At 57.4% G+C, this 24,975-nt stretch overlaps 1 protein-coding gene across 11 annotated transcripts; it reads left to right on the top strand.

The window, feature by feature from the left end:
* The first annotated feature begins 171 nt into the window (after positions 1-171).
* IKBKE (inhibitor of nuclear factor kappa B kinase subunit epsilon) lies at positions 172-23,997 on the top strand. Of its 11 annotated transcripts, none has more exons than XR_004680207.1 (22): positions 173-431; positions 1,000-1,089; positions 2,833-2,951; positions 3,624-3,764; positions 4,188-4,317; positions 5,321-5,502; positions 6,037-6,197; positions 6,915-7,025; positions 7,326-7,505; positions 8,088-8,284; positions 8,998-9,062; positions 9,145-9,236; positions 9,358-9,444; positions 12,720-12,795; positions 12,926-13,038; positions 15,320-15,396; positions 17,934-17,973; positions 18,689-18,790; positions 20,044-20,140; positions 20,876-20,988; positions 21,186-21,291; positions 23,221-23,997. XR_004680207.1 is itself a non-coding variant. In XM_035010179.1 (22 exons), exons 1-22 carry the CDS (start codon positions 386-388, stop codon positions 23,252-23,254), a joined length of 2,319 nt encoding a protein of 772 aa, XP_034866070.1. In that variant the 5' UTR covers positions 174-385; the 3' UTR covers positions 23,255-23,997. The 11 variants fall into 11 exon arrangements, 7 of the variants coding, with proteins under 7 accessions (XP_034866070.1, XP_034866071.1, XP_034866072.1 ...); XM_035010179.1 differs by having other exon boundaries at positions 174-431; positions 9,145-9,230; positions 21,220-21,291; XM_035010180.1 differs by having other exon boundaries at positions 174-431; positions 12,726-12,795; positions 21,220-21,291.
* The last annotated feature ends 978 nt before the right edge of the window (positions 23,998-24,975 follow it).

Raw genomic sequence — 24,975 nt, 5'->3', positions numbered from 1 at the left:
AAAGGGCACCCGTTGGCCGCCACCGCCGCCCAGCGTCGGGTCCGGCCTCTCTGTGGCTCGACTCGGGGCCCGTCACCGCCACTTGGGAACTCAGAGCATCCTTTCTCCTTCCTGCCGGTGGCGGCTGCCGCCCCGCCGCCTCTGTCCCTTTAAGAGAGAGAACGAACACAATCAGGAAGTGTGAGCGCGGAGCCGGCTCCCAGCGCGGCAGAGTCCGTCCCGGGGCGGGGGGAGCCGAGGAGGAAACCCTCCGCTGCAGCCCTCCCAGCTCCAGGGGTGCCACGGGCCCCTCCGGCCGGCCCAGCCTCGGGGTCCCTGGGGCCGCGGCCGCCCGGATGCTGTGCGCCCGGCCCATGGATGACAGCGAGCCCTGAAAGCTCGGCGGATGCCACGCGCGCCCACCAGCCTGCCAGGCCCACAGCCGAGATGGGGTGAGTGTGCCGAGTGGGCGGGGGCGGTGCTGGGACCGGGCGGCTGCGGGGCCGCTCTCCGCGGGGTGCCGGGCTGCGGGCGCCGAGCCGGAGCCCTCGCGGCCCCGTGGCGCCTCCCCCTGCCGCTTCTGGGATTCGCGGCAGTTTCCGCGCGCCGTCGGCGGCGGTCACCCCTGCAGAGGGCTGCTGGAGGCCGGAGGGAGGCGGGGACGGTCATGCAGGAGGAGAGCGGCCACCGGCCGCCACGCTCCCTTGCTGGGCTCGGCTTCCCAGCGCCGGCCGCCACGTTCGGCTTCTGCCTGCGCCCTTTCCTCCTGCCCGGCTCCGGGGCCCGCCCTCACCCCGCCTGCGGTCCTTCTCCCCGGCGCCAGGCCCGGGCGGTGGGGAGGAAAGTCTCTTCCCGGAGCGGCTGGGGAAATGGAAAGCCCCGGCGCGGTGGGGGAGGGTGACAGGCAGGAAGGGGTTAAAGGGCTGGGGCCGGTGGCCTCTGACGGAGGCTGAGAAGCACACTGCACCGTCGAACAGCACCGAGGGGTGCCTCTCCTCCGCCCTCCTCTTTCCGGTGTAGCTCAGCTCCTGGACTTGCCGCAGACAGAAAGCACAACAGACTCTCGCCCGGGAGCGTCTCTGCCTGATCCGCGGCTGCTCGGAGCGCGGGGTAAGTGCCTTTGGCCGCCGGAGAGCCCCCGGTGGGAGGAGGAGGAGTGGCGGCGGTGGGTGGGGCAGCGGGTGCCCTGGCTCCGCCGCCCACCCTCCTTCAGCCCACCGCCCCCGAAGGACGGCAGCCTTCCCCGCACCCGGCGCTGAGCTGGGGGCCGCAGAGCTCGCACAGCCCACCGGATGCGCTCGCCAGCCGCTGGTGGGCCCAGCCGTGGCAGGACCAGGAGCAAACCCAGGACGTGCCGTGCTGCCGGGGCTCTGCCTTTTGCACAACACTGTGCATTCCCTCGGTCTGCAGCTGTGCCCTGCCCCCAGCCCCCAGCCCCAGGGCCCGTGAGGAGGAGCGGCCCTGGGGAGGATTGTGAAGGGGGTGAAATCTGCTGTCCACCCGCTCCCCAGACTGGACCCCTTCCTTGGCCTTGGTTTCAGTGCGCTCTGCCAGGCTTCACATCCCCAGGCCTGCTGGCATCATGATTCTTCCTCGGCCTCTGGGGGGAGGGGGTGGGGGATGTATCTGATCAACTCATTCAAACTGAGCTATTATTACGCTATCTTCAGGGAGTCTCTCTGTATCGCAGTTGCTTCTGGAAAATGCAAACACGAATACATTTTCTGAAACTAGGACTTGGCTACGAAGTCTCTTCAAGTGGTCGCTGGGTCAAGGAATTGACATTCTCAAGATTTGCATTTTAAAAAAGATTACAGAGAGAAGGTGCTTGAAAGCCAAGGAGCTGTAGGATTTCAGGTGTGGGGACCCTAGGGTTGAGAACCTATCAGATGTTAGAAGGTGAAGAAGCCCTGCCTAGTCCAGCCTTATTAGAGCGTATGTAAGAGCTGGTGGCCCTTCTCAAGCTCCTTCTCCCAGTCATCCCATTAAGACCAGCCCTGACCCTGTTTTTCAGAGAGGATTTGAGTTTAATTTCTGGGGCCACACCCTCTGGAGCCAATTGCTTTAGAGGAACTGGCCTTTGGAGAGAACAGATGGAGGCAAAGATGGGGAATGGAATTGTAGAGGGTTTCAGATTCTCCCCAGGGCTCCTGAGCCCTTGGATTTGATGGTGTCCTGCCCCCCCACCCACAGGCACTCACAGGTGCGCGTGCGCGCGCGCACACACACGCACACACACACTCGCGCATGCACACACACTCGCACACTCCCTGCTGCAAGCGCGTGCGTTCCTCTCCAGAGCAACGCCGACCTGGCCACATGGCCACCCAGCAGCTGTTCGCTCACACCAGCAGGAAGTGGTGGGCCCAGGCGAGTGGGTGGGGAAGGGCTCCAGGCCCATGTTGCAATCCTGGAGATTTGTGGTGGTGTGGCTGACGCTGCCTGACCTGGGGCCCTTCCTTCAAGCACTATTTCTGCTTCCTGGGACAATCCCAGGCCTGGATGCCAAAAACCCAGAATTCTCAGTGCCTGGGAGCGGTAACAGAGAAAAAGGTCTGTCTCTGCAGAATGGCCTCTGGGGAGGGGGTTGGAGAAGACTGGGAGTGAGGACAGGTAGAGTGCCCTGTGGCGGGACAGGCGCGGGCTGTGGGCTGAGGGCCCCAGTGGTGGCACTTCTTGTTGGAGAAGTTTCTTAACCTTTCTGTGCATCACACTTCCTCCGTCCCCTCACCTCTGGAATGGCCACACCGGAACCCTTTGTGGGATGGTCTTGGGCGCAGCTCCCTGTCAGGCCACCCGTGTCCACCCCAGGTCAGGAATGGAATCCCAGACCCCAGTATGCTCTTTTTCTAGGCCAGAAGTGGCCAGCCAGCCAGGGGCAGGAGATGCAGAGCACGGCCAATTACCTATGGCACACGGACGACCTGCTGGGGCAGGGGGCCACTGCCAGTGTGTACAAGGCCCGAAACAAGGTAGGACACAGCCCTGGCCAGGCCCCCTCAGGCCCGGGGAAGTTCTTGGCCCTGTCAGCCCCTGGCGAGGCAGACGCCTAGCACACTCTGGAGCCGGGGGACGCTATGGCTTTGGGAAGAAGTGTGGGGAGCTGTGAGGGCTCCTTGGGATGACGCTTCTGTCAGGCACACTTTGGGTCTGGAGAGAGAGCAAGACCCAAAGCTGGCATCCCAGGGAGGCGGCAGCAAATCTAGAATAGCGGAGTTGGGAAGTGGGACTTGTCTGGATTTACCCTGCCTTTGTCACAGCTCTGGACCGAATATGTGAGAACTACCGCATAGTCTTGTGTCAAGAGCTGGAGCCAGAGCAGGTTCCAGACCCAGCTTGGCTGCTAGCACCAGGGAGTGGCAGGTGCCTGTGTGGTTGTTGTCAACAGAAATGGAATAGCAATGACAAACCATCCCCTGCATCTGTGCAGTCGGGTGCACCAGGCCCTCGTTCCCCTCCCAGCGCTGGACCAGGCCATGTTCCCTCTGAGGAGGGGAAGGAGCCGAGGGTGGGAGCCTCCAGCCCCTACCAGGCCATTTGGCTCATATCTGGTGTCGGGCAGGTGGGAGAAGCTACATGGAGGCCTGGGGGAGTAGCTGTGCTCCCCAGGGCAGGAGTGGGACTTCTGTTTGCCCCCACGGCAGAAATCCGGGGAGCTGGTTGCTGTGAAGGTCTTCAACACGGCTAGCTACCTGCGACCCCTCGAGGTGCAGGTGAGGGAGTTTGAGGTCCTGCGAAAGCTGAACCACCAGAACATCGTCAAGCTCTTTGCGGTGGAGGAGACGGTGGGTCCAGTGCCTGGTCAGAGGGATGGGGTCTTGTCCTTGACCCTCACAGGCTGGGAAGAGTCAGGTCACGTAATAATGGTGACGTGGTCATGAGCTGGTCAGCCAAGGGCAGCAACCGGTAGCATGGAGGAAAGAGTGCTGGGGGGTGGGGTGCAGGGGTAATACATGGGAAAGTTAAGAGGGGAAGTAGGGCCTAATCAAAGAGGGCTTCCTGGAAAAGGTGACCGTGGGCTCAGGTGTGTGGGGTCACTGTAAGGCCAAGGAGGGAAAGCCAGGCCAGAAGCTGGAACCTAGAGAATGGCGGCTTTTGGCTCTAGGCTGAGTTGCCCCCTCTTGAGAAAGCTGGTGCCTCCCATCGTGATGGGTGGGCAGGAGATTTGCCTTCCACCCCAAGCCTCCCTCTCTCTGTCCCACCCACAGGGGGGCGGCCGGCAGAAGGTGCTGGTGATGGAGTATTGCTCCAGTGGGAGCCTGCTCAGCGTGCTCGAGAGCCCCGAGAACGCCTTCGGGCTTCCCGAGGAGGAGTTTCTGGTGGTGCTGCGCTGTGTGGGTGAGCCCCTCCTGGACCTCCCCAGGAAGCCCCCTTCCCTGTCAGACTGGCCACAGGCCCTGCCCTCACTGGAAGGCGAAGTCCCAGAGGGTCTGACATTTCTGAAACAAATACCCAAACACCGAAGACGTTCTCTACCTCCGAGGTTCTCCATCCACAGACCTAGGACGGACACTAGCGAACGGACGGAATCCAAGTGTCTGATTCCTGCTAATCAGCTGTTTAAAACCCCAGCTTAGAAAAAAATTTTTTAAAGCAGGTCATACACCAGTGTTCATGGCAGTGTTGTTCACAATAGCCATAAAGATGAAAACAACCCAAATGTCACGGGCTGATGGAGAGATCAAATAGTATATATACATATAATGGAATACTATTCATCCTTAAAAAGAAATGAAGTTCTGACACATGCTACATGGGGGTGAACCAGGAAGACCCTGTGCTAAGTGAAGTCACAGGTACTATCTGATTCCACCTAAATGCGGGACCTAGTGCCGTCAACTCCGCGGAGACAGAAAGAAGGACGGTGTGTGCCAGGGGCTGGGGGGCTGGAGGCATGAGGGTGACTGCTGAATAGGTAGAGTTCCTACTTGGGACACTGACAGAGTTCTGGAGGTGGATGGTGGTGATGGTTACACCACACTGGTAATCTACTTAATGCCCCTGCACGGCACACTTAAAACAGTCAAATTTGCGTTAGGTCTATTTTATTACAATTTTTAAAAACAAATCAGACAGGAAGGGGTTTACCATCCTTGGGGAGGCAGAGAGAAATCAAGAGGCCCTCTTGATTTCTTAGAGAATCCTGGTGGAATCTCAACACCCATGTCTTTGGGACCCCCCCACCCCTTGTCCCGTGCCCATCTCTCTTCTCCTGTGTTTCCCATGACCTGTCAGCCCGTGTGAACTCTCTATCTGGACCCAAGGACAGCGTTCTGCCCCAAATAAGCCCCAGACACTGAGCCGTTCCTGGCCAAGGAGCTAGCAGCCCTCCTCTCCCCAGTGGCAGGCATGAACCACCTGCGGGAGAATGGCATCGTCCACCGCGACATTAAGCCTGGAAACATCATGCGCCTCGTGGGGGAGGAGGGGCAGAGCATCTACAAGCTGACGGACTTTGGGGCCGCCCGGGAGCTAGATGATGACGAGAAGTTTGTCTCTCTCTATGGCACTGAGGAGTACCTGGTGAGTGGGATGTTGGGGACCCCTGCCCAAGCTGAGGGCCCGCCCTTACAGCTAGCTGCCCGTCAACTTGTGACTCTCTCGGACCCCCCCTGAGGGGCTCTGTTCAGTCCCCCTGCATGTGGCAAGGTATGCGTCACCTCTGCCCGCCCCCCCGCAAACTGGAAGAATTTATTCTGTTCTCTAAGACGGAAAAGGTGATACTGCAGCCTGCCTGGACCTCTCTGCTCGAGTGTCCCTGCCCGGGCCCCTCTGCCCAGGCCCCCTGCCCGGGCCTCCCTTGTGCAGTTAATTCCTTGCTATGAGCCTCACTGAGCAGGGGGCACCACTGGTCACCATTTTCCCCAGGGCCGAGGGTGGGCAGAGAGAAATGCTCTGGATGGGCTAACTGCACACCAGTTTGTGAGATGACGAAGGAGATGGTTCTGATAGTTCTGTTTTCACTGGAAGGTGGTGGAAGGAGGTCTGATGGATGGGGGCTCGGGCCCTTGCCCACCCTCCCCCTCCATGGCTGCTCCTGGGTTCTCTCTCCGGCAGCACCCCGACATGTATGAGCGGGCCGTGCTTCGCAAGCCCCAGCAGAAGACATTCGGGGTGTCCGTGGATCTCTGGAGCATTGGGGTCACCCTGTACCATGCAGCCACTGGCAGCCTTCCCTTCGTCCCCTTTGGTGGACCACGGCGTAACAAGGAAATGATGTATGGTGGGCCGCGGGCAGGGAAGGAGAGGGGCCGGACCCTGGGCCTTCCCCACCGGTCCCGGCTGTGTCTTCTCTTCCTCCTCTCACTCTGCGGTCCTCCCCGGGGCCACCTCTGCCCGGGCTCCTTTCCAGTCCTTGGTCGTCAGCCAGTCAAACAAGAAGCTGAGGCCTGCCCTGACTGATGGGAGAGCAGTCCTTTATCTTGGCTGAGTGCTCCCCTTTCGTGCTCCCTCCATGCGCTTGTGGCTCACCCACCTCAGCGGGGGGCTACAAGAGACATGCCCAAGTTTTCGGAGCCTGCCAGGGACAAAGATGGGGGGATGGGGCGAGGATGATTCGTGGGAAGGTCGAAACACCCACTGTCAGCTCAGGGGTCCAGCTGTGTGGAACCTGGATTAGGTTAGGGAAAGGGGAAGGAGACTGAGGGGAATGGGGGGAGGCTGTCAGGGAAGGCTGAACTTTGATGGGAGGGGAGGGTTAGTGAAGGGGAGCACAGCGAGGGCAAAGGTGCAGAGGCAGGCCGGACTGGGGGAGGTGCGGGAAGGGGGTGGAGGAAGTGGGCAGCGGAAGGGAGCAGAGAGCTTGGCATTTCCAGGTTCCCTGGGAGTGGCGGGCTGATCAGCACCAGGGCTCTGAGAGCCCTCCAGACTGAGCTTGCCATCCCTTGACGTGCGACGGGCTAGGGGCCCCGCTGAGCTGGTGACCCTCGGCGCAGGTACCGGATCATCACGGAGAAGCCGTCCGGGGCCATCGCGGGCACGCAGCGGCAGGAGAACGGGCTCCTGGAGTGGAGCTACAGCCTTCCCATCACCTGCCGGCTGTCCATGTGAGTAGCGACAGACCTGAGTCTGGGCCGGCCTCCCTGGGCCCCACCGCCCAGAGTCAGGCCCTACCTCAGAGGGCCGCTTGCGCCCCGTCGGCTCAGGCATGCCATGTTCCCGGGCAGGCCTCGGTTTTCCCATCTGGATGCCGGAACCAGTTCATCCAGCCCTTCCTCCCTATCCCGCCCTGGCCCGCCTCCTGGGTTCCGGCTCTTCAGGACGTTCTCACGGAACGCCCTGGGACTTCCTCGAAGAGGACGAGTCTGGGCCCTGGTGCCTGACCGTCTCCGTGTCCTGGGGTCCAGGGGGCTGCAGAGCCAGCTGGTGCCCGTCCTGGCCAACATCCTGGAGGTGGAACAGGCCAAGTGCTGGGGCTTCGACCAGTTCTTCGCGGAGACCAGCGACATCCTGCAGCGGGTTGTTGTCCACGTGTTCTCCCTGTCCCAGGCGGTCCTGCACCACGTCTACATCCATGCCCACAACACGTGAGTGCGCGGGAGCGCAGGGCAGAGGCTCGAGAGCCTTTCCTACCCAGGCGGTCTGTGGGCTGTTTAGATAGGGGAGCATCCGGGCCCAACCTTAGTTTGGAAAATACCAGTCCCACAGAGTTGAAGTGACACAGTGCTTCTTGCTGCTGGACTCCAAAGATTCAGCAACCCTCCCCATGCTAACGTGCATTAGGAATCTGAGGGGTGCATGTGTGCATGTGTGAGTGTGTACGTTGGCGATGTGTTTCCTAAATGTATTGCTCAGAGAACCCTTTATTTCTAAAATTCTAGGTGAATTTTAGTGGGAGTGTTGCTGGGAGGGGTGCAAAGGTAGAGCCTGGGTATTGGGGCTCCTGTGTTCTGTTCCTACTCTGTCCTCATCCACTCCAATGAGAAACGAGCTCTAACCTTTGTCTCTCCACCCTTGATAAGAGAGGCAATCACCCGGTCCCTCCCTTTGAAAGCTGAGCCCTCTCTGTGGATGAAGACCGAGCTGGGGTTTGGGTCACCTGAACCCCATATCTTGCTGACACTCCCTGTCCTCTCACTTCCCTCCCCCGGAACCCCTGGTGTGTCTAGGATAGCCATCTTTCTGGATGCTGTGTATGAGCAGACCAGGGTGGCACCCCAGCACCAGAAGTTCCTCTTTGAGGGTCACCTCTGTGTCCTCGAGCCCAGCCTGTCAGCGCAACATATCGCCCACACGACCGCAAGCCACCCCCTGGCCCTGTTCAGCACGGCCAGCGAGACCCCCAAGGGGCTGGCCTTCAGGGACCGTGAGTAGGGCCCACAGGCTGGATCTTTTCTCCTTCTCACATTCTATAAGGGGCAGGGGTTTATGATCCAGGATATTGATTAGTATCTCTTGTGGGTGTTTCTTGGGGCCCACGGGGTGCAGAAAGCAGATCTGGCCTCTCCTTCTCCCACACCTCTGAAATGCTTCGCAGTGTCCACAGAGCTGTGGAAGAAACTCCAACTGAAACAGGGAGATCTGGATTCAATATGATTTCCACAATCTCTGTGATGGGTGGGAAAGCCTCGGATAGTTTGGGCTGGAGGACGCAGGAGCCCAAGGTGCTGGAGAGAAGGGAAGGTAGTCAGGGGTCCAGAGTTTTATCTTCCAGGTTCTAGAAGAAGTATCATCCCTTCTCCCTCCTTCTCAGGGTCTCCAATGCTGGGAAGGGGGATTAACCTTGAAGCTCCTGGGTACGAGGGTGGTTTTAGCCCATTTTCAGGCTCTTTCTGGGACTTTGGGCGTTAGGCTGTATGTAGTTCTCCGAAGCGGACACGAGGGGGCAGTGAGGGACTGCAATTGTAGAGAAGCACATAGAGGGCGTTTATGTAGGCTTGGGGGGCGCTCTGTGCCGGGTGGGAAGCTGGAGGTGGAAGACAGGGTGAGGGTGGGCGTGAGTGAGGAATAAGGAAAGATGAACTTAGGGTTCGTCCAGGTCACATAGGCAGCGCCTTCAGACAGGGTCTTTGTCTGCAGCTGCTCAGGACATCCCCAAGTTCTTCCCCAAAGTGGACCTGCAGGCAGATTACACCACCGCCAAGGTGAGAGTGGGCCCGGGAGGCAGGGAGGGGTCGCACAAGTCGGGGGAGCCGGACTCCTAGCCCCGCGGCCTGTGTGTTGCAGAGTGTCCTGGGCGCCGGCTACCAGGCCCTGTGGCTGGCGCAGACCCTGCTGGCCGGGCAGGAGTTCATGTTTCGGGGGCTGCACTGGTGTGTGTGAGTACCCCCGAGGGCTGGATGGGCAGGGCAGGCAGGGTAGACCTCTCCCACGCAGCCCTGGGGCCGTGCCCTCGGCCCCCTGGCGGAAGGGAGCTCTGACTCAGCACCCCTTTTGCAGGGAGATGCTCCAGGCTACGTGCAGGCGGACGCTGGAGGTCACGCGGATGGCCCTCCTCTTCCTCAGCAGCAGCCTGGGCACCGAGAGGTGGGTGTCCTGCCCGGGGCAGCGGGGCTGCGGCAGGTGTGAGGCTGGCTCAGACCCCTCAACCCTTCTCTGTCTGCCTGTTCCTCACCCCCAATATTTCCAGCCATGCCCTTCGCCTTCCCCTACCCAGAGCTCCCACCCTCCCTGCCGTTGGAGAATACAGAGGGCACCCCTACCTGTCCCTCATCCCCCAGCCTGCCGGGTGACTGTACCTCCCCCCCCACCACCACCCAGGCAGTGCAGGGGGAACGGGGGGCCCCACGGGGGCACTGCCTCAGCAGGTAGGAAGCCCCAGAGCAGCACCGTAGGTGAGGCCCTCAAAGCCTCGGCCAACCCCCGCCCCGCCCCCGACAGGATGGGGATCCGGGTGGTCTCATCCTCCACGCTCTTCCTTCTGTCTCTGGGTCTTACACTGTCCTCACCTTTCCCGGCCCCGCCTTGGGGCTCCATGCCCACCCCACGGCTGACTTGGGCTAATTAGGGGTGATGGGCCAGACAGAGCGAGAGGCTGGGGAGGAGGGGAGCAAGCTGCAGGGCCTGGAGATGAGAAGCAGGAAAACTTCATTGGCCAGAGCACTTCCGAGCAGTGGGCACAGCCGCCCCCCGCCCCCCAGATCTTGGAAGGCACGGCCTGGGGTACAGGTGAGAGGGGTAGCGCTGCAGCGCAGGGAAGCTGATGGTTTCTGGAACCTTCCCTACTGGGTGGAGTACAATAACAAAGGAGCAGAACCTGTGCTGAACGGCTTGATGTCCCCACCCCGATCGTCGCCTGGCCCCTCTCCCTAGGAAGGTCCTGGGAGGTTCCCAGGTGCGCAGCAGCGATTCTGAGGAGGGGGCAGATGGGGCGACAGAGGTGTGGGAAGAGGTGGAGGAGAGTCTCTAGATGATAGGGACAGAGTTCCTGGCCTGGCTGAGTCCCCTTCAAATGGTGGCAGAGATGAGGGGCTGCTCTGTCCAGGGCACAGAAAGGGGGTCCAGAAAGCATTTGGGGTATTTGTCTGCCCATTTGCCCTGGCCTGAGGACTGTGGAGAAGCAACAGGCCAGCCCTGGGGCTGGAGTCCTGGGTCTGCTGGCCACCGTTCCTTGCTTTCTGGACCCCAGCCCCCCTGGAGGTATGGAGTATCTAGAGAGCTCAGGCTCCGAGGGGTGCCTGCTTCGAAGCATATTCCAGCCTCCCTCCCGCCAAGGAGCAGGAGGAGCTCCGGGCAGAGGGTCAGAGGCCCAGTCCAAGCTCTTCACTTGGGACCTCAGGCCACTGTTCTCTCTCCTAGCCTGAGCCACTATTTCCTCGTTTTCAAAATGAGAGGACTGGATGATCTTGAAGGCCTCCTCCCTCTGACGCTTTGCAATTCCGTTCTTTTTTGAACATCCTCAGATCCGTAGATTCTGGAATCGGAGGTAATTTAATGAGCACCAGGCATAAAGTGGCTGCCGTTGCCCAGCCTGGTGACTCACCTCTCCCATAGTGCTCTCCTCCTGCCTCGGGCTCCCCAAGCCAACGCTCCCTTGGCAGAGTGTCCTCGCCTCTGTCCTGGTGCTACCTGGTCTTCCTCGCGGCTGCTGCCCTGTGGTGGCACTGTTCAGCAGCCGGGACTGGTTCAGGAGCCCCCATGCTTCCCCCCCATACCAAGTGTATGTCCATGCTGTCCAGTCAAGCGCCTGAGCTCTGAGGTCCTGTTTGATGCCCACAAATATGGAGACTTATCTCTCCGTTATGTACTCGAAGGTCTGAGTCTTGCAGAGCTGAAGTGACTGACCCCAGATCCCACAAGACAGACGAGGGGGCAGCTAGGACTGGTGCTCAGACCCATCTCCCTGGCCTCCCTGCCCAGCTGGACTAGACAGCCTCAGCTGCTTCTGCCAGCAAGCATTGCACACGCTAAAATCCATTTGTTCGTTCACTAATTCATTCAACAACCCCGTATGAAGGAACTACCATATGCCGAACACTGTGCGAGGTACTGAGGATATAATGGTGAACTCCGGCCTTTGTGGAGCTTCTGATTCTCCCCCTTCCTCTCTCCTTCCCCTCCCCCTCTGCCAACACCATTCCCAAGCCAAAGCACACGGGATTCTTCCCCTGATTGTGATTGTGGTAGAAATGGTATGTGCTAATTGTAGAAAGTTGGAAAATACAGATAAGCAAAACCGAAATAAAAATACCACGTCCTTGCCACCCAGAGCTAGGTTGTGGCACGGTAGTAATAGACGTCCTTCTAGATAGATAGTCTTCTGCTACGTGTATTTAAGTATATGTATATTAACCGACGTGAGATTTGATAGTACTTGCACTCTTATAACCTGCTGTTCTCAGCTAATGAGCTCTCCAGCCCCTTGCCCATGTCTTTTCATCTCCTCTAAAGTCATCCATACTCAAAGTTCTCTAACTAGCCCCCTACTCTCCTTTTCTAGCTGGTTTTATCCAAACCAGGCTCCAATCCAAGACCACACTTTGCGTCTATGTTATGTTCCTTAAGTCCATTTTAATCTCGACAGACTATCTCTCCCCTCCCCCCGGACCCCAGCATTTTGGGGGGACAATATCCATTGTCCCACTTTCTGAACTCTAGGGACTCCTCTACACCCTGTGGGTTGTTTTTTTTTCCTTCTTTTCCAGCATTTCTTAGAAACTGAGAGTTCTCAAGGCTAGATGGATTCAAGTGGAGTATTTTTTTGGCTAAATACATCATAGATGACACCGAGTATACTTCATTTCCTCCCACCATTGGGTGGGGACAGCCTGATTCCTCTATCATGTGGTCACATTTTCCCTGTCCAGGCCTGAATCACTAATCATGGATTTTAATGCCATGCCCAAGCGAATAACTTCACTGGGGGCAACACGATGCTAATAGTCCAGATCCCAGAACATTATTGGCTAATATGCCATAAAATATAGTTTTTCCCTTACTAGGAAGCTATTGGTTATCATGACATACAGTTTCTACTGGAAAGGAGCTTCATTCTTTTCCTTTAGTTATAAATATTCCTAGTAAGGAGTTCATTAACGGTCACCTTGCTGCATGGACTCATGAATTTTCATAGCTTCACATTGTTTCCATCTGCCTCCATTTTATTCTTTGCAATGCTCAACAATGGTACGACTTTGGTGAGTAGGGGCCTCTTGAGGTTGGTTCTTCTGATCCAACCACAAAACTCCCCAGGTACCCTCAGAAGCCAGCAAGCCTGTCCCAAAGATGTCATATTCCTCATGTGGTCGCGGGGCTGTGCCTCCCGATCCCCCAGCCGTGTCCTTTCTCTGTCCTTCCTGGAGGTTCAGTAGTGTGGCTGGGATGCCTGAGATGCAGGAGCTGAAGAGAGTCACGGAGCTGAGGTCCAAGCTGCGGGCTGTGAGTGAGGCAGGGGTAGGGTGGGGGGCAGCTGTAAGAGCAGAGTGGTGGGGCAGTGGTTCACCTGGGCTGCTGTCAGAACCCTGAGCTGAGGACCCCCCGGGGGTCTGCCCTTTTTTCTGTCTTCCAGTTGGCAGAGGCCCTCTCCAGATGTTCCTACAGTATCACAGAGACCCAGATGAGCCTGAGCAACCTGAGCTCTGAGCTGGTGAAGAACCGGGATCAGGTACATGCGGACAGAAGGTCTGTGGGATTTTCCTTCTTGGTGGGGTGGGGGTGGGGGCAGGGGCGCACAGCTCAGAAGGTCCAGTAGTTGTTTTAGGAATCAATCAGCTTTCTCCCTTATCTTGGCAAGGGTGCTGGGCTATGGGGTAGTGCTGTGGGATCCAAGAATGTGCAAGACCCTTCCCTGAGACTGGCCAGAAGGAGGAAAGCATCTGGGGTCCTGCCCCGTTCTGGGAGTTTAGAGAGAGAATTAGAAATCCTGGCAGGTGCAATAGTTCTAAACGAAAGAATAATTTCGTTCCCTTCCTCTTCTGAACCCTTGCTCTGCTCATTCCCTGCGTTGGCCCTCCTACTTCTATCATCTCATTTAATCCCCAGAATGCTACTACGGGTATGCCCCTTTTGTAGATGAGGAAGCTCACTCTGGGAGGTTAATGTGCCCTGAGTCGCAGCCGGTCCATGACAAATGACAGTGGTAGGGCTTCACGTCACGTTTGCCCACCTCCAAAGCCTATGTTCTTGGCCTACATTCAACAAACATAAAAATGCCCGCCTGCCCCCCTCACAGCCCGGTGTGTGGGGCCCGGCCCTGACCAGCATGGCCCATTCTCCTCAGTACCTACTCTAGTCAGCGCCAACAGGGATTCCTAACCAGGGCCTTCAGTTCTGAAGTCAAAGAGCTCTGAAAACCATAGGGTTTTGTTTGTTTGTTTTGGCTGCAAAACCTGACCTCAGTCTTCTGACATGAGTCTTCTTTTAGTCTATGTATCCCACTTAGAGTGGATATTCTTACAGTTCTCTAAAAGTTGAGTGTATTGGACAAGGGGTACCACCCTAGACCCCACTCAGGCTATCCCACAACATAGCCTATGTCTGCTGGATCGCCTTTCTAGAATCATGACAATTCTGAATTTGGGACGTATCTGGCCCGAGTCCTTTGGATAAAGACTAGATTTGAGGTCTCATTTACCCCAAGTTCTCCAAAGGACAGGTGCCTGGGACCCAGCTTGGGCCCGGCCCAGAATCCAGCTCCAGACATAGCTGAGACGGGGTCACTGGGAGGAGCTTCACGAGGGGAGTGGAGCTAAACAGGCCTGAGGGTGGGGAAGAACACCACCCCATACACACACACTCAATATCTCAACTGTTTGTATCCAGCCCAAGAAGGGAAAGGAAGAAACACTGACCTTGAGGTGAAGGTCCTTGAGAGGTCATCTCCCACATCCGTCTGCCTCCATGCAGGACTGAGGACCGTGGATTCATCCATGTTTTGTTTTATTTTATTTTATTTTATTTATTTTATTTATTTTATTTTATTTTTTAAAGATTTTATTTATTTATCTGAGACAGAGAGAATGAGAGAGAGAGAGCACATGAGGGGGGGAGGGTCAGAGGGAGAAGCAGACTCCCTGCCGAGCAGGGAGCCCGATGCGGGACTCGATCCAGGGACTCCAGGATCATGACCTGAGCTGAAGGCAGTCGCTTAACCAACTGAGCCACCCAGGTGCCCCTATTTTATTTTATTTTATTTATTTTATTTTTTTAAGATTTTATTTATTTATTTGACAGAGAGAGCGAGCACAAGCAGGGGGTGGAGGAGAGGGAGAAGGAGGCTCCCTGCTGAGCAGGGAGCCTAATGTGGGGCTCGATCCTAGGACCCTGAGATCATGACCTGAGCCAAAGGCAGATGCTTAACTGACTGAGCCACACAGGCGCCCCTCATCCGTGTTTTAAACAGGGGTTTTGATTCATTATTTAAACACCTTCCATGTGCCAGATGCTGGAGAGACCAAGAAGACCCTACTTCTACTCTCCCCGGGCCACCAGGAGAGAGGCCTCGGCTCCACTCCCATCCCCAGCAGGCTCTGCCGGACTCCTGTCTGGATTCTGTTCTCAAGCCTTCTAGCGTAGCAAAGGCCATTCTCCTGTGGCCTGTCCTGCTTGGCTTTTTGTGTGTTTCATCTTTGACTAAATACCTGGAGTGTGTGTGTGTGTATGTGTGTGTGTGTGAGAGAGAGAGAGAGAGAGAGAGAGGGAGGGAGGGACAGAGACAGAAAGAATAAACTTGGGAATCAGTGGTGGCTAGCTGGCCCCACAGCACCTCAGAAAAGCTTAGGGATAGGAGAGTCACCCCTACTCCCAGATTGGCCCCCTGAACTGTGGCAATGAGGCTCCTTCTGCAGGCAGACAGCTCTCTGTCACCCCACCCACCCATCGCCAGCCATGTCATCCCCTCCCTTCCCCTTTACTCTCTGCTGTTTGATTCTCCCCTTGCCTGGTCCCTGTCTCCTGCCCACAGCATCCAGCAGATTCAGTGTTGTTTGGACAAGATGAACCTCATCTACAAACAGTTCAAGAAATCCAGAATGAGGCCAGGTGAGCCGTGGGGAGAGCAAACTATCCTGGGAGCTCTCCCTTCCCTCCCTTCCTCCATCCTTCCCTCTGCTCATATCCGGCTGTTCGGACCATCCGCGTGGCTGCTGGGTGCCCTCCGTGTGGCACCAGGGTGCCGCTGGTCTAGGGCAGGGTCCCCACCTCCAAGCTGCCTGCAGACAGTGAGGGACAGGTGGCCTGTGCCTATTGCCCTGGGAGAGGTGTAGATGGCATGCATGGGGGGCTCAGAGGGCCGGAGCCTGGCTCTTCTAGGAGGGGCGGCCCCTGGAAGAGAGCCCTCACCTCTGCAGAGCCCTTTACAGTTTGAGGGACATTTCCCTAGCCATTGTGTCTTTGGCTCATTGAAACAGCCAGGCTTTCCAGGTAAGGGAGGGTCTGAAGACATATCCTGTAGTCCCTGGGCCAGCTACTCCGCCTGCACTCTCTGCTTGTCCTCACAGAGGACCTCCGGGGGCAGGAGCAGCTCATTTACAGGCTCAGGGACGGGCAGCTGCGTGCCCATGGTGACCGCCATCATGCGGCACGGTAGGATGGCACCCAGGGGTGGGCTGGGGTGCCAGCATGCTGACTCCCAGTTGACTCTTGGGGTTGAGGGGCTCCCACCCCGGGAACCAACCCTCTCCCTCCCCAGCCATGCCCCAAGCTTCTGATGTGTGGACTGTAGGCCTTGGGCTTGAGTGCCAAGTTCTCCTCCAGCGCTAGGATTATCGAAAGAGCCCTGTCCCATAGACACAGGGTGTCAGCAATGTACCTAACTTTGAGCTCTCCAGTAGCCATAATTCAAAAAGTGGAAACCAGCAGGTGAAATTAATTTTCATAAGACGTTTCATTTAACCCAATATATCCAAATTGTCATTTCCACATGTAATCAATATAAAAAAAATATTAAAGAGTTTACATTCTTTTTTTTGGGAGGGGGGGGGCTAAGTCCTCACAGTCCTGCGTGTATTTGACACTCACAGCACATCTCTCTTCTGAAGCTAATTTTTTAGCAGACCGAACTGTCATCTTACCGAAGCAATAAAGCTGCGTTCTTTGGGAAAACAATATTTTACACTGCTCCAGTTTTAAATTTTTAGTTAATTGAATTAATGAAATTAAAATAAAAATTTGGGCCAGGCGCTCAGTAGCCACGTGTGTCCAGTGGCTGGAACATGCAGATCTAGATGATCGTCTGCCCTCGGGAGCCTGGGTCCTGCCTCTGGGGTCTGGCCGTGGAGGGGGAGAGCAACCCAGAAGCCGGGAAAACGGAGACTCCCCCATTCCTGACGCCCCGCTGGCCCCCTTTGCTGTGATTTTCAGAGAACCTCAGAGGCTTTTTTGCCTCCCTCACTGGGATTCCATCATCCTAGCCTCACCACCCCCCACGCTCCACCCCCCCATCTGGGCATCTCCCATGCGCTGGACCCCGTCCTCTGGGCTGTGCATGATCTGCACTTATTTAATGCCTGTAAAAACCCTAGGCACCGTTACCCTCCCCTGTTTATACATAAGGAAACCGAGACCCTGGGAGGTTAAGTAGCCCAAGCAGTCCTGGTCCGGAGGCTTTTAACCACTCCGCCGCACAGCCTCAAAGAGTTTTGCTTCTATCGGTCGGCAAGACTCCTTCATGAAGATTAAACACGGAAGGAAGAATAACCCTTGACAGCTCACCCCTGGAATGTTGAAAGATGCCACTCCGAAAAATACTCCCCGGTTTTCTCTCTCCCCGCGCAGCCGTCCTGGGTGTTCCATAGGCTGGATGAGGAAGCCAACTCTGTGCGGCAGAATCACGCGTCCGCAGCCTCCTGCGGCTAGGAGGCCGGGCTGGGACTTGCAGCTGGGATTCACCAGTGCTCAGCTGGCTGAGAGCAGGGCCCAGGGCGAAAAGCCCAGGGCGGGGGGTCTGCTCTTAGGGAACTGGGCGGGAGGCAGCAAGGGAAGCCTCTAGCCTCTAGCCAAGGGAGGCCCGTTCCCTCGAAGCCCAGCAGGGGGCAGCATCTCCCTAGCGCGGTGAGCATCCGCACGCGGTGGCCCAGGCAGAGAACCAGCACTTCGGGCCAAAGTGGTCCATGCAGGGGAGGTGGGGGGTGAAGGAGAGGTGAAGGGTGGTGGCCTGGCTTATCCAGCTCAAGGCTCCAGAGCCTCCAGCTGGCCCTGCCCGCAGCTTGAATGGTCCGGAATGGGGCCCGCAGGCTGCAGGCTTCAGTGCCTCTGGGAGTTGGATGAGGAGCTGGGGCTGACCGCACATCCTTCAAGGCCCACTCATCCACCACTTCCTACCTGAAATGTTCCCCAAGTACTCCTCTCTCCATCCCTAGCCCCAGGGTCCCTGCGGCAATTTCTCTGCAGCTTCTGTGGCCCCTACTTGGCATAATGCTTCCTGTTTGACTCCTCAGTCCTTCCTGGCTCCACTGGACTGTGAGCCCCCAGGGCCAGGCCGAGCTGTCTGCATCCTTGTAGTTGTCCCCAAACCCTCGTGGCATTCTGTTTTGTTGACTGATTGGGCAGGTGACATCATTCCTCCCTGTTTCCTTCAGGGCTTGGCTACAACGAGGAGCAGATTCACAAGCTGGATAAGTGAGTAGCCTGTCCCCCTGGCAGGTGGGGGAGTGGGAGCGTGGGGGTCCCCAGGCAGGAGCCATCTTCTGTGTGATGAAGGGTCCTGCTCCCAGGTTGTAGTTGGGCAGAAGCAAAGCGGGTGACTGTGTCTGGGGCAGGTTATCTGGGGCCAGGGGAAGGAGACTGGGTAGCTGACTCTGAAGCAGGCTTGATGTCATTGGATTTATTTGCAGCACGAACAAGATCGTGTGTCATATTTCTTTCCCTAACTGTCCTCCCTGATTTACCGCTCACTGCTTCCTGCTCCTGACCTTCGCTGTGCTCCTCTCTGCTCCCCTGTGCCCTAGACACTCATCTTCCTGGAGGTCCTCCCTGATTTAAATGATTATTTGGAGACTCACTCCCCCAGTTCCACGCCCACCCCTGACCCTTACACACTCTCTCTCCCTCTCTCAATCTCCAGAAGCATCTCGCCTTCCCTGTGAGGACTGGGCTTGAGTGTATCTGTTCTCTGAGATCCCCTGGTCCTTCCACGTCTCTCTGTCCCTGTGTCCTGTGTCCCCACCGCACTGACCTCCCCATTTCATGTGTGTGAGCCTCAGTTCCTCCTTGTTTGGAGACTTAGCCCTGCTGGGGATGCCAGCCCTCGGAGGAGGTCTCCTTGGGATGCTAGGCATGGACGCAGGTGAGTCTGGCTGCTTATTTCTGTGCCTTGGTGTTCCTGTCTTTTCAGAGTGAATTTTAGTCATTTAGCCAAAAGGCTCCTGAAGGTATTCCAGGAGAAGTGTGTGCAGAAGTATCAGACATCCCTGGTCACGCACGGCAGGTGGATGAGGTAACAGTCTGGCCCTCCTTCCTGGGCTCCCGGACCCTGGGGCCCTTCCTGGTCTGGCTCTTCAGGCTTCAGAGAACGCTGGGATTTGTAGAGCCCTGATTGAAGGGAGATAGTCGTAAAGGAAGAAAGGCAAAAAAAAATTGTGTGGTTTTATGCACCTGGGCGATTTCTGTACATTAGCTTATTTAATCCCACAATATGTACCCCATGCAGTAGATACTATCACCCCACGTCCCAGATGAGGAAACTGAGGCTCAGAGCACAGGTCTCATTCTCAATACCACACAGCTAGTTAAGTAGCAGACCCACGACTAGTATTGGGTATGACTGCCTCTAAAATCTGGGTTCTTTCCATGTTCCCAGGTGGGTATGTTGGGAAACCTCTTCTCTGGGGAGAACACAAGATCCCTCTGGGGTGAGGCCAGGCAGGCTTATAGACTTCCAGTGGTCAGGGACACAGGGGCAGGCAGAGGCCCATAAATAGAAGCCTCTCACACTGTCTCCTAGAGGAGATTTGGGTTTTTCCTTCTCACATGAGCCCCTCTCCTTCCTCTGCCTGTGGGAATACTGGCCCCGCCTGAGAAAAGAAGGCAGGTTCCCAGGCCCATCTGACCTGTGGGCTTGTTATGGGGCTGAGACCCAGGCACTCACCCACCCTCACATTAGAATATGGCATCTCCACCCCTAACCCACCCCAAACTCTGATTTAATTGGTGTGAAGTCAGGCTTGCATATCAGCATTTTAAAAGCGCCCCCAGGTAATTCTAATGTGTAGGTAGGGGAGGGAGTCGACCACCGGCTTGTCTGTCCTCGGATTGGTTTCAATGGGGAAAATGTTCCTGCTCCATCCCTCCGCTTAGAGAAAAAAGAGAATTGCTAGAAGAGTCCTGACCTCGGTTTGCTCTGGCAATAGGGCGGTGCCCAGAGTAAGCGCGCTGGGCTGGGCTGTCCTCTGCCTCTCTGGAGCCTCGCCTGGCCCCGCGCTCGTCCTCCCCGGTGTGTGTGCCAGGCTCCCCCTGTGGTTCTGATGGGACCCTCGGCAGCCTCAGTCGAAGTGTCATCCGCATTCCCCCAGTGGGACAGGGAGGGTTGAGGGCACACCCGGGGGGACAGAGGCAGCGAGGGAAGCACATGCCCGGGACCCCTCAGCTCCCGCTCTCCCCCATGTCTGTGTGGTGACCAGAAGGACAGCTGGATTGGCCTCCGGGAAGAGCGAGCAAACCCAGCTTGGATTTTTCATCTGCTCTCTCCAGGAAGGTGCACGAGACCAGGAACCATTTGCGCATGGTCGGCTGTTCTGTGGCTGCCTATAACACGGAAGCCCAGGGAGCCCAGGAGAGCCTCAGCAAGGTGCGAGAAGGTCAGGGCCATGGGCGGGCGCCGCTGAGAGGAGCCGGGTCGGTCAGGCACTCTGGGGGCGCGGGCCCACTCCCCTGCCTCTGGGCAAGGCTGCCCTTGACCGAGTCCCAGCACGCTGTGGCTAGGAGGTCTCGGACAGACAAATGTGCCCTGAGGTGGGGACAGAGAGAATGGAAGGCGCTTCCTGGCATTCTCAGACTGAAGGTCACTGCAAGGACAGAGCTTCCAGAATGCCAGGACATCTCCCTCCTGCCCCGTGTAGCCGAGGAGGTTCCAGGCTACTCCTGAGAGAGGCAACGTGAACCCTCCTCTCTGGAAAGAGACCAACACACAGGCGGCTTGAGAAGGTTGCTGCTTTGGTCGCCCGCCTGCAGCCCCCGCAGCAGCCCCGGTCCTTCAGAGGCCGGCTGGGCTGCCCTGCCCCCTCTCCGAGGCTCCTGGCTCACACTGGGCCACTGGGGTGTGGGTTCGATCCAGAGGAGAGCCTGGCCGTCTGGACCGTTAAATCCAAGCACAGACAAGTGAGGGTCGCTGGAGCAGTTGCCGCGCAGCATGGAAGCAGGGGCCTGCAGGAAAGGCTCGGGCGTTCTGGGGGCGCCAGGGATGCAGGCGGGGTGCTGTTCTGTTATCCTTTTCTTACCCTGACGCCTCCCTTGCAAAAAAAAAAAAAAAAAAAAGCACACCTGTTGGCCCATCCCGCCTGACAAAAGTGTGGCTTCCCTTCAGATCCTTGACTGGTTATGTCACCAGCTCCTTCAGGACAGAACAAAGGACGCTCAGGTCTCACCACCCCCGACAGCCACCTATCCCAGCCCTGCACTGACGGACCTGGTTCTCCAGTAAGTGCTGGAGAGAGGGGCGTGTGCGTGCGTGTGCATGTGCGTGTGCGTGTGTGTGGAAGGGCGTGGTGGGAGAGGGGGTCGGGTGCAGAGGTTAGAGCCCGAGGGGTTCTGCCTCAGGCCCCGGAGGCAGGAATAGAGAGTCGAGGTGGCGGGCTTCCTGGGGAAGGAGGCCAGCAGGACAACTTCGGCCTCAGCCGCAGACGCCTCTCTTGCCTCTGCCTCGGACAGCATGCAAGAGCTCTGTAAGGAGATGAAGCTGCTGGCCTTCGACCTTCAGGACAACAATCGCATCATTGAAGGGTAAGGAGCTCCCACTGTGTGCGGGGAGGGCTGATGACAGGTGTCCATTCCCCGTCCCGTGTCAGAGCTTTGGCCTTGTCCCCATCCCTGTGAGGGGTAGGCTTTCACTCTAGTCTTGAGGATGTGAGCCTCAGTGCAGTCAGAGAGGGGGACTTGGAGGGGGACATGGAGTAGTGGCTGCGTCCTGCTCCCTGTGAGTGTGGACTGTGCCCCCCATGCCCCCCAGACCGACTCCGGCCACCTTTGCTGCCGTCCGCAGAGCGCTGCTCTTCATCCCCGAGTCACACGCCAGGCCGCTGTGGCGCGGAGCTGGGGCTAAGTGCCCGGGGCCTGGGCTCCTCGGGCCTTGTTGGGCCCCAGCTGTGTGTACAGGCTCCCGGGGCTGCCAGGCTGCAGGCCCAGCCTCACGGACTCTGGATCACACCCCCGTTAGACTCCCCTTCTCGGGGGGAGTGGGGATTCCTGGAGAGGGCGCAGGGAGTGTGCCTCGGGGCTCAGACTTTTGGATTTTTTGCACCAGTAAAATTCACAAAAGAAAGCTGGGGAATAACAGTGACCAACTTCTCATATATCCAAGTAAGCACATTTGAAAGGGGAAAAAATCCTGCCATCTAGTAGTCGTGCTTTATATAAGCACATTTTTTAATACCAAAAAGGAGGGACATAATCTCAGCCTCAGGGATGGTCCTTGCCCTGAAGCTCAGGGGCCTGTTTGCGAACATACACGCTTGGGCGTGCGTGTGCATGTGCGCTCACCCCCACAGCCTCCCCACCATCCTGTGTCTGTCACCTCCCCACGGGAGGACCCATGGCACAGTGGAAAGAATCTGCAGAGACTCCAGCAGGGTTTGACTCCTGACTGCATGACCCTGGGAGGTTTTGCTCGGCTCTGGGCCTCAGTTCCCTCCCCCTGTGAAATAGGAGTAATTATCTCAAGCTCCTGGTGGTAACTAGGGTTGAACTAGGATGAGATATGCCAGATGCTGGGGAGGGGAGGGGGCACAGAGGGAGGGGCTCACCAAATGCTAAGTGTTCCTCAGAGGCCAGGCCAGTCTGGAACCCTGGAATTGGGGTTAAGAGCTAGGGAGCCGGGGGGCGCCTGGGTGGCTCAGATGGTTGAGCTTCTGCCTTTGGCTCGGGTCATGATCCCAAGGTCCTGGGATCGAGCCCCACATCGGGCTCCTAGCTCGGCGGGGAGCCTGCTTTTCCCTCTCCCTCTGCCTCTCCCCCTGCTCATGCTCTCTCTCTCTCTCTCTAATGAATAAATAAAATCTTAAAAAAAAAAAAAAAAAAAAGAGCTAGGGAGCCGGGAGCAGAGCCTGTGGTTGTCCCCAGAGCTGCAGTGTCCTTGGGCTGAGGAGGCTCCCATGGCCCCTCCATGTCCCATTCCAGCAAGGGGAGAATCCGGCCTCTTAAATACCCGCAAGGAGGAGATTCTTTCCAAAACAGCCCTCATGGGCAGGAAGTTCTAATTTTAGTGCCGACATAAATTTTCCTTGCTGTGATATGGAGTCTATTTACAGATAGTTCAAAACTTGATTTTAGTGAATTTTTACTTCCTTATTCAGAGCTGTAGCCAAAGAGCCTACAGAAATTATCTGAATTCCTCCTCCCCTCCTCTTGACCTTGTGGCCGCACTGGATTCACCAGGGGAGCTTTTTTTTTTAAGAGTGCAGCTCCCAGGTCTTGCCTCCAGAGACTCTGGGTGCCGACAGGGGTGGGGGACTTTATAAACCCCCCAGGTGATTCTACCGTGTAGTCAGGGAGAAGAACCAGAGAGTGCCTGTCGGGGGTCAAGGACTCGACGAGGGGATAACTGAAGACTTGAATGGCTCAGTGCTCCCCACAGTTGAGTGTGTTGGGTCCTGGGTATGGCCCGCAGGCTTCTCCGCGGGGGTGGGAGAAGCTAACCTGCAGCTTTCCTTACAGGTTAAGTAGGCCCCCGTCGACTCCTGACTCCTGATCTCTGAGCTCCGTGGGGTGCCCGACATCCGGAAGCATTAGAACCATTCAAACACTGCTGTCCTGCCTGCAGTGTGGGACCTAACACGGATGCTGTCTGGTCCCCTCTCATCAGCCTACCTCCCTCCTGGCCGACAGCTGGGAGCCATCACCAGCATTACCTTCCACTGCCTCCCCGGCAGGACCTGGGGAGGGCCGTCCCTGTCAGGACCCACTGCCTGGGCTGCCCTTGGCGTCTCCCGCAGGCTCAGGCACATCTCCTCGGTCGCCCCGGCCTGTAGAGCTAAAGCTGGGGAGAAGAGGCTCCAATCGGCCCGCCCACCCCCCTCCTCTGGGTTACAGGGCTTCACTTCTCAGGGAACAGAAGAGGAGGCCTCTGGGGGTTTCCCTAGGATGCTGGGTCAAACAACCTCATTTCGGTCTTCCTTCCTCTTAAGGGGTTTCACGTTGAACATACAGCCCTGCCCTCTCCTGTGATTTCTGAGGGTCCCCGCTCTTGGCCCCGGGCATGACAGAGCCTGATTTTCCCTCGACTCTTGGTCTGGTAGAGCCTGGCAGAGTTGAGAGAATGGGTGGTCCAGGCCAGGTGCTAGAGCCGCGGGCACCTCACCTTCCTCTCTCCCTGAGGCACAGCCAGGCTCTGGGAGATGCAGCCAGCCGCGGTCACCGGTGAGCACAGGCCTGTAAGTCCAGATAAGAGGCCTGCGCCTTCGAGAAGTAGAATAAACAGGGCCGTCTTTTCTATTTCTGAGTGGCTCTTGCTGGGTGGTGTCTGTGAGGCAAGGGAAGGCTCTTGGCGGAGTGCGCTTGGCCTCCCAGCAGGGCTGGGTGGGGATCTGTGAGGACAGGATTGGGAAATGGAGCCGGGACTGGTCACTTCCTGATTCCTGCCTTTCCCCTAAATGTGCCCTAATTTCGAGGAAGAGCCCTAGGAAGATGGCATCCTGCTGGGAGGGCTTGCCTTCCCATTCCTTCTCCTGCCCCCAGCCATTTGGGGGAGCTGTCTAGGGGGCCTGGGACTAGGGGAGAAAGGAGATCTCTCTCCCCCCTTAAATCCACCATCTAAGTGCCTACTCTTTTCCCCCCTTCACCCCCACCACTGTTCAAAACCTAGGCTGTGTCCTAAATACTGAGCTTGAGCACTCCTCTGGGTCATTTCGAGTGGTGCCTGGACATTCAGATTTATACAAACTTAGTCTTTCCCCTGCAATACATCCAGCCTCCCCTTAACCAGGCCGCACTACCCACCCAGCCTGGGGTGTGGGGGAGAATGCAGTAAAGTAGCCCCCTTAGGGGAGGGAGATGCGTGGGAAGCCCCATTTGTGCACCAACATGATGCTTGACTCTGGGAGAACTGCAGAAATCTTTCCTGCCCATCTTCGTGGAGCCTCAACGTCCTCAGAGGCTACGCTGCCTCATGACCCAGCAGGGCAGAAGTGAGGACGCCCAGGTCCTCGACTCCGACACCCTCCGTGCTGCTTCTCTATGGAGAAGACCAGCACCCTCTAAAGCCCCAGGGGAGGGCTGCTGGGGGGTGTTACTAGCATTGAGCCTCAGTGGCTTCACGTACGCCATTTGGCGGGGGGTGTCCATGGGGTCACTTAAACCCAATGGGTTCCGATTCTGGGGCCCCCGGAGCTGGCTGCTGCCTCGATGCCCCTGGGCCCTGGGCCACCTCGGGCCACTCTGGCTGCGTGAAGCTCGGGCTGACACTCCTAGCTC

Source organism: Mirounga leonina, unplaced genomic scaffold, assembly GCF_011800145.1.
Source record: "Mirounga leonina isolate KUSES-001 unplaced genomic scaffold, KU_Mleo_1.0 Mir_154, whole genome shotgun sequence".
Taxonomy (NCBI): Eukaryota; Metazoa; Chordata; class Mammalia; order Carnivora; family Phocidae; genus Mirounga; species Mirounga leonina.
Note: the sequence above shows the minus strand (reverse complement) of the source record. Positions and strands in the feature narration are given on the sequence as shown.